The sequence below is a fragment of the Crinia signifera genome, chromosome 7, assembly GCF_055691185.1.
Source record: "Crinia signifera chromosome 7, ASM5569118v1, whole genome shotgun sequence".
NCBI lineage: Eukaryota > Metazoa > Chordata > Amphibia > Anura > Myobatrachidae > Crinia > Crinia signifera.
The window spans coordinates 101,662,442-101,677,256 of record NC_139223.1 but is presented as its reverse complement, the minus strand read 5'-3'; the positions used below and the strand labels follow the sequence as shown (position 1 = coordinate 101,677,256).

At 43.3% G+C, this 14,815-nt stretch overlaps 1 protein-coding gene across 2 annotated transcripts in view; it reads right to left on the bottom strand.

Moving 5' to 3' along the window:
• Nucleotides 1-14,815, bottom strand: part of SF3B1 (splicing factor 3b subunit 1) — a 121,712-nt gene that overhangs the window by 23,436 nt on the left and 83,461 nt on the right. For both annotated transcript variants that reach the window (XM_083153558.1, XM_083153560.1), the window contains 4 exons: nt 12,669-12,814; nt 12,437-12,583; nt 12,222-12,347; nt 11,857-12,078 (listed from right to left, as the gene is read on the bottom strand). In XM_083153558.1, the coding sequence (XP_083009684.1) occupies nt 11,857-12,078; nt 12,222-12,347; nt 12,437-12,583; nt 12,669-12,814 (641 nt within the window). The remainder of the gene's footprint in view (nt 1-11,856; nt 12,079-12,221; nt 12,348-12,436; nt 12,584-12,668; nt 12,815-14,815) is intronic.

Sequence of the window (14,815 nt, the reverse complement as noted above, 5' to 3'; positions counted from 1 at the left end):
TTATGTTTCCATCATTATTTCAACTTCCTTTTCATTTTTTTGGACACTAGGAGGCTTACAATATGAATAGCAAATTCTCAAATTTTCAAGAAAATTTCAAACACTGATTTTTTTAGGGACCAGTTCAGTTCTGATGTGACTGAGGGACTTGTATGTGAGACACCCCCATAAATGATACCATTTCAAAAACTGCACCCCTCACAGTATTCAAAACAGCATTTTGGAAGTTTGTTAACCCTTTAGGTGTTTCACAGGAATTAAAACAAAGTGTAGGTGAAATTTCAAAATTTCATTTTTTTTGCAGATTTGCAATTTTAATACATTTTTCTAAGGAACACAGTACATTTTACTAGAGAAATGTGACTAAAAATTGATTCCCCCAATTCTTTTGTTTTCATAAATATCCTATATGTGGCCCTAATGTGCACGTTGACCAAACCACAGGCTTCATAATAGAAGGAGCACCTACTTGATTTTGGAGCCTCCTTTTTATGAGATTATTTTTTAGGCACCATGTAGGTTTCTAGGCACCATAAGATGCTAAAATTTAGGAACCCCCCCACAAGTGACCCCATTTTGCAAACTACACCCCTCAGGGAATTCATCTAGGGGTATAGTGTACATTTTAAACCCCCAGGGGTTTCACCAATTTTGATACAACTGGGCAGTGAAAATGAAAAATTACATTTTTTTACACAAAAATGCAGTTCTGGCTCAAAATTTTTCATTTTCAGAAGGTATGAAGGAGAAAAAGCACCCCAAAATCTGTGCCCCAATTTCTCCCGAGTACGGCAATGCCTCACATGTGACCAAAAAATACCATTTGGGTGCATGGCAGGACTCAGAAGGGAAGGAGTGATTTTTGGATTTTGCAGCTCAGATTCTGGTGGAATTTTGGTGGGTGCTATGTCGCATTAGCAAGACCCCCCAAGCACCAATACAGTGGAACCCCCCCACAAGTGACCCCATTTTGCAAACTACACCCCTCAGGGAATTCATCTAGGGGTATAGTGTACATTTCAAACCCCCAGGGGTTTCACCAATTTTGATACAACTGGGCAGTGAAAATGAAAAATTACATTTTTTTTTACACAAAAATGCAGTTCTGGCTCAAAATTTTTCATTTTCATAAGGTATGAAGGAGAAAAAGCACCCCAAAATCTGTGCCCCAATTTCTCCCGAGTACGGCAATGCCTCATGTGTGACCAAAAAGTGGCAGGACTCAGAAGGGAAGGAGTGATATTTGGATTTTGCAGCACAAATTCTGGTGGAATGTTGGTGGGTGCTATGTCGCATTAGCAAGACCCCCAAAGCACCAATACAGTGGAACCCCCCCACAAGTGACCCCATTTTGCAAACTACACCCCTCAGGGAATTCATCTAGGGGTATAGTGTACATTTCAAACCCCCAGGGGTTTCACCAATTTTGATACAACTGGGCAGTTAAAATGAAAAATTACATTTTTTTACACAAAAATGCAGTTCTGGCTCAAAATTTTTCATTTTCAGAAGGTATGAAGGAGAAAAAGCACCCCAAAATCTGTGCCCCAATTTCTCCCGAGTACGGCAATGCCTCATGTGTGACCAAAAAGTGGCAGGACTCAGAAGGGAAGGAGTGATATTTGGATTTTGCAGCACAAATTCTGGTGGAATGTTGGTGGGTGCTATGTCGCATTAGCAAGACCCCCAAAGCACCAATACAGTGGAACCACCCCACAAGTGACCCCATTTTGCAAACTACACCCCTCAGGGAATTCATCTAGGGGTATAGTGTACATTTCAAGCCCCCAGGGGTTTCACCAATTTTGATACAACTGGGCAGTGAAAATTAAAAATTACATTTTTTTACACAAAAATGCAGTTCTGGCTCAAAATTTTTCATTTTCAGAAGGTATGAAGGAGAAAAAGCACCCCAAAATCTGTGCCCCAATTTCTCCCGAGTACGGCAATGCCTCATGTGTGACCAAAAAGTGGCAGGACTCAGAAGGGAAGGAGTGATATTTGGATTTTGCAGCACAAATTCTGGTGGAATGTTGGTGGGTGCTATGTCGCATTAGCAAGACCCCCAAAGCACCAATACAGTGGAACCCCCCCACAAGTGACCCCATTTTGCAAACTACACCCCTCAGGGAATTCATCTAGGGGTATAGTGTACATTTCAAACCCCCAGGGGTTTCACCAATTTTGATACAACTGGGCAGTGAAAATGAAAAATTACATTTTTTTTACACAAAAATGCAGTTCTGGCTCAAAATTTTTCATTTTCATAAGGTATGAAGGAGAAAAAGCACCCCAAAATCTGTGCCCCAATTTCTCCCGAGTACGGCAATGCCTCATGTGTGACCACAAAGTGGCAGGACTCAGAAGGGAAGGAGTGATATTTGGATTTTGCAGCACAAATTCTGGTGGAATGTTGGTGGGTGCTATGTCGCATTAGCAAGACCCCCAAAGCACCAATACAGTGGAACCCCCCCACAAGTGACCCCATTTTGCAAACTACACCCCTCAGGGAATTCATCTAGGGGTATAGTGTACATTTCAAACCCCCAGGGGTTTCACCAATTTTGATACAACTGGGCAGTGAAAATGAAAAATTACATTTTTTTACACAAAAATGCAGTTCTGGCTCAAAATTTTTCATTTTCAGAAGGTATGAAGGAGAAAAAGCACCCCAAAATCTGTGCCCCAATTTCTCCCGAGTACGGCAATGCCTCATGTGTGACCAAAAAGTGGCAGGACTCAGAAGGGAAGGAGTGATATTTGGATTTTGCAGCACAAATTCTGGTGGAATGTTGGTGGGTGCTATGTCGCATTAGCAAGACCCCCAAAGCACCAATACAGTGGAACCACCCCACAAGTGACCCCATTTTGCAAACTACACCCCTCAGGGAATTCATCTAGGGGTATAGTGTACATTTCAAGCCCCCAGGGGTTTCACCAATTTTGATACAACTGGGCAGTGAAAATTAAAAATTACATTTTTTTACACAAAAATGCAGTTCTGGCTCAAAATTTTTCATTTTCAGAAGGTATGAAGGAGAAAAAGCACCCCAAAATCTGTGCCCCAATTTCTCCCGAGTATGGCAATGCCTCATGTGACCAAAAAATACCAGTTGGGTGCATGGCAGGAATCAGAAGGGAAGGAGTGATTTTTGGATTTTGCAGCTCAGATTCTGGTGGAATGTTGGTGGGTGCTATGTGGCATTAGCAAGACCCCCGAAGCACGGTGAAATGATGAACCTAATAATCCATAGATGTGTGGTATATTTTAAAACACTCCTTTATACATAGGCCGGGTTTGTCGGGGCAAGTTTCACAGTGGAAAATAGTTTCCTTTCTTATTCCCTTTTTATAGCAAACTTTGCACCTTTTTTGTGTCCTGCCCTTTCTTGCAGTGGAGGGGATTTCGTTCGGAAAATGCTGCCCTGGTACAATACGGGGGCCAGTACTAGAAGTACTGGGGCCCTCTGCCTGCTGGTTCCCAAATACTAGGCCCTTTATGACTTCCTCTTGAAAGTGCATAAATGTCCCCCTCTGGCCGGTAGAACGGAATAGCACGTAAGCGTTATACAGTGCCATCTGGATGATATACACGGCCAGCTTCTTGTACCAGATTTTTGTTTTCCGCAGGGCACTGTACGGCTTCAGTACCTGATCTGAAAGATCCACTCCGCCCATGTACCTATTGTAATCCAGGATACAATTAGGTTTTGAGGAGTGGGTACTGGTACCTCGTACAGGGACGGAGGTGGTACTGTCTCCGTGAATTGTTGTCAGTATAAGGACATCCCTCTTGTCCTTATATTTGACCAACAACATATTTTCGGTGCATATTCCCCTGCTTTCACCCCTTCTCATTACTTGGGCAATGTGCGTTTTTGGGAGGCCTCTTTGGTTCTTGCGCACAGTACCGCAAGCTGCTGTACCTCTTGAACCAAGGGCCTTAAACAGGGGGATGCTAGTGTAAAAGTTATCCACATAGAGGTGATAACCTTTATCCAGGAAGGGGTGCACTAAATCCCAGACAATTTTTCCACTAACACCTACGAGGGAGGGGGGGCATTCTGGCGGTTCAATTCTTGAATCCTTCCCTTCATATACCCTAAACCTGTGAGTGTACCCTGAGGTGCTTTCACACAGCTTATACATTTTTATGCCATACCTTGCCCTCTTACTGGGAAGGTACTGGCGGAATTTACCCTTCCTTTAAAATGTATAAGGGACTCGTCTATGCAAATGAATTTATCTGGGATGTACATCTCTTCAAATTTGGCACTGAAATGATCAATGACCGGCCTGACTTTGAATAGCCGGTCAAAGGTGGGATCATCTCTGGGTGGGCACTGTGCATTATCGTTGTAATGCAAAAATTTAAGGATCGTCTCAAATCGAGCCCGGGGCATGGCCATACGGTAAAATGGGGTGCTGTACAGAACATCTGTACTCCAATATTGCCTAATTTCTGGCTTTTTTACTATGCCCATATGAAACACCAGACCCCAAAACGTCATCATCTCTACTGCATCTACAGGGGTCCACCTAGCAAATGATGACGTGGGGTTTTGAGCAATAAACTGCTGGGCATATAAATTAGTTTGGTCCACCATAAAATTTATAAAATCATCAGAGAAAAATAATTTGAAAAAGTCAATTTCTCTGAGACCTGTGGAATCAAATTGGATTCCTGGCATGGCCAAAAACTCAGGAACCTGGGGCTCAAAATTGTCTGGTGGTGGGGTCCATATGAGATCAATTATTGGGGGGTGGGTCTCAGCTGCTCTACGGGGGCGTCTTTGAGGGGGTCCCTCATCACCAGAGGAGGAAGAGGAGCTTAAGACGAATCCTTCAAATTCCCCGCTTGCATCACTGGCTGTGTCAGAGTCAGAGGCAAGCATGGCATATGCCTCCTCCGCTGAATACATTCTTCTGGATGACTGGGATGACATTTGGGATGACATTTGGGATGACATTTGGGATGCCATTTTTATTTTTGTGTTACTGGTAGTGAAATGTTTCAACACGTGTATAGTGTAGGGGGGGGGGTACAAACTTTATTTCAATCCGGGGGGTATGTAGTGTGTAGTGCAGAAAAAAAAAAATACTTTATACAAAAAAAAAAAATTGAAGGGGTTAAAAAAAAAAAATTGAAGGGGTTAAAAAAAAAAAAATTGAAGGGGTTAAAAAAAAAAAAAAAAGGTCCTGCGCCAAAAATTGAGCACAGATGTTGGTCAGTAACGTCCGTCACTGAACAGCGCTCAAAGGCAACAGGAATTTGATCAAAAAAAAAAAAATAGATCAACCCTGTGCCGAAAAAGATGATCAGTGATGTACGTCACTGATCAGCGCACAGTGGCCACAGGACACCCACAAAATCAGTGTGTGTAAAAAAAAAAATTAAAAAAAGACCCCACAGCACCCACAAAAAAAAAAAAGGTGATCAGTGATGCGACACTGATTACCAGTGAGGGGCAGCAGGTGCACAACCTTTGGTGCAACTGACAGTGCAACTGGCAGGTATATATATATATATATATATAAAAAAAAAAACCTCTGCACCCCCAAAAAGTTGCTGATCACCTCAGATATAGTGATCAGCACAAAAGGCGGGGGCAGCAAAAATTTAGCACTCTCTATCACTCTCTGTCACTATCTCTCTCTATCTCTCACTATCTATCACTCTATGACACTGCAGCAGCAGCACTGACAGTTATATATCTGAAAAATAACCCCTGCACCCCCAAAAAGTTGCTGGGGGTGCACAAAAGGGGGGCAGCAGACACAAAATATAGCAGTCTCTATCACTCTCTGTCACTATCTCTCTCTATCTCTCTATCTCTCACTATCTATCACTCTATGACACTGCAGCAGCAGCACTGACAGGTATATATATATATATATATATATAAAAAAACCCTGCGCCCCCAAAAAGTTGCTGATCAGTTAATTTATACTGATCAGCACAAAAGGGGGGGCAGCAGTCAGTTATATAAAAAATATATAGCACAATCTGTCACTATCTCTCTATCTCTCTCTCTATCTATAACTCTATTACACTGCAGCAGCACAAAATATAGCACTCTCTGTCACTAGGCCTCTCTATCTCTCTCTCATAACTCGCAGCAGCACAACACAGCACAACACAGCACAGGATGTCACAAGAGGAAGCAAGATCCAGGCAGTGATCAGGTAAGTATTTAGCAAGGTTCTGGTCAGTAAATGGCGACAGCTGGGCACGGTGACCGCACTGCACGCTATTCCAGACCGGAATGGCGTCTGCAGTGCAGTCACCGTTAGTTTAAACCCCCCTCCATGGCTGTGATTGGTCCGTCGGTCCGACGAACCAATCACGGCCTTTGGGGGCGGGCGGGGTGAGGTGGGGTGACACCAGTGTCACCCTTACACCCCGCGGTGATTGGTGCTGTACTTTACAGCACCAATCACCTCCGATCCCGTGTCACCGGCGAACGTTATTCGCCGGTGACACAGGAAAACGCTGTGAATGGCTGTTCACACTGAACAGCCAATCACAGCGATCGCCGACGGGGGGGGGGGGGGGCATCGCAGCCCCCCCTGGGCATGCAGGGACATGTCTGCTGTCAGGGACAGCAGACATCGTCCCTCTGTCACTGCGTCTCTAGACGCAGTGACAGTTTGAAGTCATGACGTATATATACGTCATGTGTCGGGAAGTACTTCCCGGCCATGACGTATATATACGTCAAATGTCGGGAAGGGGTTAAAGCCTCAGAACCATAAACTAAAGACTGCTCCTGAACAGTATCCTGATCATTTGCCCCATCTCCCGCTTCAAGGATGTCATCATCATCATAGTCAGGGGCCATTGCAGTAGCAGGCCGCTTTGGAGGCTGAGCAGGGGAGGGGTGAGAATATCAACCCTGGCAGACAACATGGCTAATTCCCTTTGCACCCTCTGCGTCTGCTGTGTGTTTGCAGAGAGCAACAGAGTCCATCAGCGTTTTTATGCTGCTGGCCCAGGCAGGCTCTTGATTATCAGAATGTGACCCATCCACAAGTTGTGGGGGCACCCCACTGACCTGAGTGGCTACACCACTGGGCTGTGGCAGCATACACGGCTCACAGGTAACCTGTGACTGTGAAGCTGGAATAAACTTTGTGCTGCACACCATGCATGTTAACTTTTTCACCATGATGAAGCAACAGGACACCCCCAGCAGCACACACACACACACACACAACACCCACACCTGATGTACTTTAACTCTACACAGTATAAGTGTAATACACCTCTGTATTAGAGACTATGGTGTTGTGTACAAGTGGTTAATTAGCCAGTGGGGTAGACTCAGAGCAATATGAGGAGACCAGTACACCCCAAACCTTAACTCACAGATTAGAGTGAGCTGGTAACGCACAAAACACAGTGATGTGTTATACACAGTGTAAATAACACAGCCAAGCAACGCTGCTGCGCTGTTATAACTTGCTGTCTCTGCGGCTGCTGCAAAGGATCAAATCCACCATGCCGCTGAGGAGCTGTAATGGCGACCTCTGGATGCGTGAAGAAGCAGGAAGCAGAGACAGAGCGCGCCCAGCAGAGCCTGGTCCCGCTCTGAGCGAAGCCCCGCCCCCTTTACACAGAGCTGGCGCTTCCAGTATATTTATACTGGCATAAGAAGCGCTTTACACATAAAAGGGTTTAAAACGCTCTGGGCATCCCTGGTGGTCCAGCGGCATCACCCTATGCCAGTGTGATGGTGGGGGGGGTCGCACGGTCCCTGCGAGAGGGCCGCCGCTACTGCCTCCGCCATCTTGCCGCACGGAGCGGTTTGGGGTGTCCCCTTATGGGACCCCCAACCAGTACTCACCACTGAAGTCTTCGGACCAGTCAGGGGGTGTGCGGCAGCTGGGGGGCCTGCTCGCTACAGCGCAATGCTGTGCGGTGACAGGCCCCACTCAGGACAGACTGTCCTGCAGCAGGGTCAGCTCTGCACCTGAAGAGGTCGGGGACTGACCCTACCCCTGACACCCTCGAAGTAGGACAGCTGCCTGGTCAAAGCAGCGCCCCAAAATAATAAACTAAATAAAAATTTGAAGAAAATTTTTTGGAGCATCCAGAAAGCACTGCCTCTCCTGAGGCACATTTTTCTAAACGGACTAGTGGAGGGAGATAGAGGGGAGGAGCCAGTGCACCCACACTGAAAGCTTTAATGTGCCTGTCTCTCCTGCGGAGAATCTCTATCCCCATAGTATAACCCAGTATCCCATTGGACGGTAGAGAAATTAATGATATTAATTTTCAAGTACTCCTATTTCTCCTATTTGATCCCACAAATGAAGATGAAGTATCTGCACTTTTCCCTTCCTCCCACTCTACTACCTCTCCACTTGACCCTATACCCTCGCAAATAAGTAAATCTGTCTCCTTTGCTCATCCTAATCTTAACTAAAGATATGTAACCTCTTTCTCTACTGGTGTCTTTCCTTCATTGTTCAAACACAAAACCGAACTTATTATCTTTCCCCCACTCAGAGCTATGCCCCCTACTAATATCTCTATCACTGTTAACAACACCATCATCTCCCCTGTTCCCCAACTCCGCTGCCTGGGTGTCACTCTTGACTCCTCCCTCTCCTTTGCACCCCACATCCAAGCCCTGGCCCATTCTTGCCGGTTCCAGTTACGCAACATTGCTCGCATCAGGCCCTTTCTCTCACAGAGTGCAACTAAGCTGATCATCCACTCATTGGTCATCTCACGGCTTGACTACTGTAATGCTCTTCTTACCGGCCTCGCTCAATCCCAACTAGCTCCTCTCCAATCTGTCCTCAATGCTGCAGCCAGGCTTATCTTCCTCTCCCGCCGCTCTAATTCTGCTACTCCCCTTCAACAAAATCTGCACTGACTTCCATTCCCCTACAGAATCCTCTTCAAACACCTCACACTCACATACAGGGCCATCTCTAATGCCATTGCTCCATATATCTCTAACCATCTCCATTCATACACCCTCCCGCCCTCTACGGTCAGCTGACGACTGTCGTCTCTCCTCCACCCTGATCACTGCTTCCCATGCTAATGTACAGGACTTTGCCCGTGCTGCACCCCTTCAGTGGAACGCACTCCCTCGCTCCATTAGACTCTCCCCAACCTTGCAAAGCTTCAAACAGGCACTGAAAACTCACCTATTCATCAAAGCGTACCTTTCCACTGCATAAACCAGCTGCTTCTCCGACCCCTTGCCTGTTTACATCCTGCTATCTAACCACCACCCCCTCGCTTGCACCTCTTGTAATCTGTCTGTCTCCCCTTCCTACTAGATTGTAAGCTCCTCCGAGTAGGGCCCTCTTCCCTCCTGTTGTCAAAGCCCTCTTCACATTTCACTCACAGCTCTCCTTTTCTCCAACACTCAGTGACCATCTTCGTCTGCATACTCATCTCCATCATTGGCCTCAAGCCTCTAGTTGTATGTTGATTGGGTCCTCACTACTTACATTTAAGCTGTAATGTGTATTGAACTGTGGTGCTCTTTATTTGTACTGTATTTTTGTTATTTATTCAATGTTATGCCAAGTTTTGTCTCCCTGTATTGTTCCTTTGTACGGCGCTGCGAAACACTTGTGGCGCCTTATAAATAAAATTATAACAATAATAATAAACACGCAGTTATTACTCAGATTCTGAAAAAAACAACTGTCCCATTTCTCAACTTCCATGCACCTCCAAACTACTTGAAAGACTTGCCTACACTCGCCTCAGACACTTTACTCGCACAACTTAATGGACCCGCTTCAGTCAGGCTTCCGTGCACAACACTCCAGAGATAGCACTGATTAAAGTTGTGAATGATCTGGTCACTGCTAAGTCTAAAGGCAACTATTCACTACTAATTCTTCTAGATCTCTCTGCTGCTTTTGACACTGTTGACCACACACTTCTCATACAAACACTACAATCTATAGGTCTTAAAAGACAGATAGGTAGGATAAGAACCAAGAGAGGGATCTAACCGCTCCTTTAGGGTTCGTTTTTCTGATTTTACCTCCTCTTCGCTAGCTCTTTCAGTTGGAGTACCTCAGGGTTTAGTTTTAGGTCCTCTGCTTTTCTCAATCTATACCTCATCTCTTGGCAAACTAATCTGCTCCTTTGGATTTCAGAATCATCTGTATGCAGATAATACTCAGCTCTACCCATCCTCCCCGGACCTGTCCCCATCTGCATTGAACCGTGTCTCTGAATGCCTTTCTGCTGTTTCATCCTGGATGTCATCTCGCCACCTCAAACTTAATATCTCAAAACCAGAATTAATTATATTTCCGCCAATAAATAGTAGTTACCAACCTGATATCTCTATTGCTGTTGAGAAGATGACAAAATCCTACCTCTCAAGCTCGCTGCCTAGGTGTTATCCTTGACTCAGAACTTTCCTTTGTACCCCACATTCAAACTCTCTCAAAATCATGCCACATGCACCTAAAAAACATTAAAAATTTGCCCTGACCTTACACAAGACACTGCAAAAACGCTAATCCATGCTCTCATAATCTCACGCATTGATTATTGCAATTGTCTCCTTATTGACCTTGCCCAATACAGACTAACCACTACAGTCCATTAGGAATGCAGATGCAAGGCTAATCTTCCTAGCCAGATGTTAATCGTCTGCAAAGCTACTCTGTCAGTCACTTCATTGGTTACCGGTACTCTACCGTATTCAATACAAAATTTTACAAAGCCATAAACCAAACTACACCAACATACATATTTTCACTTATCTCAAAATATCATCCAACATGACCTCTATGCTCCTGCCAAGATCTGCGTCTCATCCACACTCATTACTCGCTCCCATTCCTGACTGCAGGACTTTCTTCGGGCTGCACCCACTCTGTGGAATGCCCTCCCAAGCACAATAGGACTCTCCTCCAGTCTCCAAACCTATAAGCGTTCCCTAAAAACTCATCTCTTCAGGCAAGCTTATCAAATTCCAGAACCAGTCATAGAACCTTGCATTCTGGTGGAATGTATATATCCATACGAATCAATGCCCATTTCCCTATAGATTGTAAGCTTGCAAGCAGGGCCCTCCTACATTTTTACTGTCTGTAAATACCCTGTTTGTTGTATCACGGTCTCCTTTGTAAAGCGCAACGGAATATGCTGCGCTATATAAGAAACTGTTAATAAGAATGCTCAATTTCATGGTTGGCAAAAATTAGAGAAAATAAAAAGCGATTAAACAGTTTAGGGGGTGCACTAATTTACATTTTGTGGTACAACCAGGACACAATGTTGATATGAGGCAGAGCCTATCTCCAAAACATGCTGAAAATCATCTGTATTCAGAGACCACTCTTAAGTAAGCAAGTAGCACCTGGTCAGGCAAATTGGCACAGTTTTCTAGCTTTGGAAAGCATATACGTGATATTGCATAACAGTTTGTACTGCCCTATAGCCTGATGGTTAATTTACCCTGCCATGATCAAGACCTTACAAGTCAGAAGTTAGCATTACTCCTTTAGACCACAGAAGAGGTCGAAAGGTTGTGGCAGTCATATCTTTTGTCAATACCCATCTAATGGTAAGAAATGTAAATGTGACTTTCCCATACTAACATGCAAGTAAGGATCCATGAACACCACAAACGTGTCCTGTTATACAACGGTTACAAAACATCACAATTCTATCTTGAAGTTGTGCAGAAAAGTGCTGCTACCTGCTTATTCTGCCCTAGAACCACAAGGCAGAATTTTGCACAAGGAATGTCAAACCTTGCTCATTCCTTGGGCACAAAAATAGAAACGGAGTTGGTGGTAGAGTAGGCACCTATAAACAAGTTTGTTTTGTTTTTCCTTGTTACACTGAAAGGTATTTACCTCTGTGGTTTGCTCTTGGAAAGCATAAAGAATTCCATCAATCAACTGTTCTTCCAATTTATGGTCAATATCTGCAGCTCCAAGATTACCCATGATTTTCTCAATAGTTTCCATGACCATTTTTCTGTACTGCTCAGCTTCATCTTTTAAGTCATCAACAATTCTAGAAATTATTTCTGCAGCTCCTACTTTGTTGGCGAGTTCAACAGTGGTGTCCACCAACTGCAAGAAAAGAGATTAAAAAAGTGCAGGAGAAATACAACCACTCCATAAAAAAAAAAAAAAAAAAACACTATAGTCACATTTTAAAAAGGGATAAATACATTGCCAACATTAATCATTTTTGAATTTATACTGATGATTACCTGTCTGTAGTTTCTCCTGTCCAGAGCCATTCTGTGTTGCCAAAAGTGTTTGAAAAATGGAGGAAGAATTTCTGTTTTGATGTAATTTGCTTCAACGCCATCAGTACCACAACACTGTTTTACAACCTGCAAAAAAAAGGCAAAATATTATTAATAGTTATACAAAAAAGAAAATGAATCAACTATATTCCAATTAAAAAATAGTTTCTGTTTACCTTCAAGACAATTTTCTTCATTTCCTCATCAGGAGATTGAAATTCTCTGATTAAAATCAACATCACTTCTCTGGTATAATAGTTTGCATATTCAGCATCCATCAAAGGAATAAGATAGCCAATAGCTTTTAAAAATGCAGCAAGACCCTGTTAAGAACAAAAATTAAACGTCTGAATGGTTTTATATCATTTAATGAAAAGACAAAAAAAAAAAAACATTCGAGCATCATACCTTTCCTCTGTGCTGACGAATACCTTTCCACAGAGGTTTTAGCACAGAATCAAAGGATTCTATACCGTAAGGAGTTGCAGCTTCAGCTAGTGCAGCAATAGCCAGAGCACTGATGGTACGAACTTTTTGTTGCTCATCAACCAATCCTAAAACATGTACAAACATTTTATTAAAAAGAAATTTAGAAAGCCAAAATTAGAAAATATTTCACATGCAAGTCTAATGCTGGGTACACACCAGGACGACAAGGGTCCGATCCCATCAATCTAGATCCATTTCCGACCAATTGGATGTAGATTGTGTGGTGATTGGGCCCTTTTCAGTCCTGGTGTGGACGGATACCGATCCGATGCGCGGTCCCGCAGGTCAGTCGTTATTCAGATCCTACCTGCAGCAGGTAGGATCTGGAAACAACCATACTCCCGGGTGCGGGTCGCCATTGGATCATGAGTGGGTCGGAAAAAACACTGACAACCCGCTCACGATGTGCATTGTGAGCGGGTCGTCCGGGTGTGCACCCCGCATAAAGGTGCAATATGAACTTCTTCGTTCTAAAGCCCTGTACACACGCTTAGATTTGCTTTAGCTTAGATGTTAGATTAGATTTTCTATTAGATCTAGCATTAGATCATCCCATTCGATTTGGCATTAGATCTGTACTTTTGCATTCAATTCGATTTCACAATGTAGGCACAATGTACTCATTCGATTAACTAGATAGAATTCGAGATTTCCTTGGCTGCACAGTAGATTTTTCTATTCGATTTTGAGAAAATGGTAGCGCGCATCGAATCGAAAGTGTCCTAAAAACCATTCGATGTGGATTTGATTTTGCTTCTATAAGCAAAATTGAATTGAAAACAGGGAAAAATCTAAGCATGTGTACACAGCTTAAGTCAGTGATTAGAGGGCACATGATCCAGTTTGCCCTAAAAGATCCCAAGAACAATTGATTACCTCTGACCATCAAAATTGCCTCCCTAGATAGGGAACATTAGAGAATGCTGTCTAAGGCTACATTGTCCCGACTCTCCCAAAAAAACAAACTAAACAGCAAGCAGTTTTAGCTGTAAACATTGAGAGGAGCCTCCAATAGGTGAATCAAAATTTTTATAACAGCAATAAAGCCCATTCTCTATTAGCCCATAGATTTAGGTCCAAACATTCAAACAATCGTCTCTTAGATTTGCTTTAGCTTAGATGTTAGATTAGATTTTCTATTAGATCTAGCATTAGATCATCCCATTCGATTTGGCATTAGATCTGTACTTTTGCATTTAATTCGATTTCACAATGTAGGCACAATGTACTCATTCGATTAACTAGATAGAATTCGAGATTTCCTTGGCTGCACAGTAGATTTTTCTATTCGATTTTGAGAAAATGGTAGCGCGCATCGAATCGAAAGTGTCCTAAAAACCATTCGATGTGGATTTGATTTTGCTTCTATAAGCAAAATTGAATTGAAAACAGGGAAAAATCTAAGCATGTGTACACAGCTTAAGTCAGTGATTAGAGGGCACATGATCCAGTTTGCCCTAAAAGATCCCAAGAACAATTGATTACCTCTGACCATCAAAATTGCCTCCCTAGATAGGGAACATTAGAGAATGCTGTCTAAGGCTACATTGTCCCGACTCTCCCAAAAAAACAAACTAAACAGCAAGCAGTTTTAGCTGTAAACATTGAGAGGAGCCTCCAATAGGTGAATCAAAATTTTTATAACAGCAATAAAGCCCATTCTCTATTAGCCCATAGATTTAGGTCCAAACATTCAAACAATCGTCTCGAAGGTTTCTTTTCATACCCTAGCTACCTGACAATATTTAGATTACACGTGACCTCCCTTCTTTCCCCGAGTCCACAGCCCACTCTTTGGGCAAATGACTTTGCCAAGTAATTTATAGCAGGATTACCAGGACAGATCACACAAATAGCATTAATCGTGACATGTTGAGATGATTATGGGAAGAAATTGATTTTAGAACTGAAGTATGCCACGTCACCAAGAGTGCACACATGTAAAGCTCATACATAACTTTTTGTTATTTTTTTTACTATAACACTTCTCTGCCAATCCAGAGTCTGTAGTTGAGAGGAGCACATTCAAGAGAAATGGTTCACAGTAAGCAAGAGTGCCACTTTTG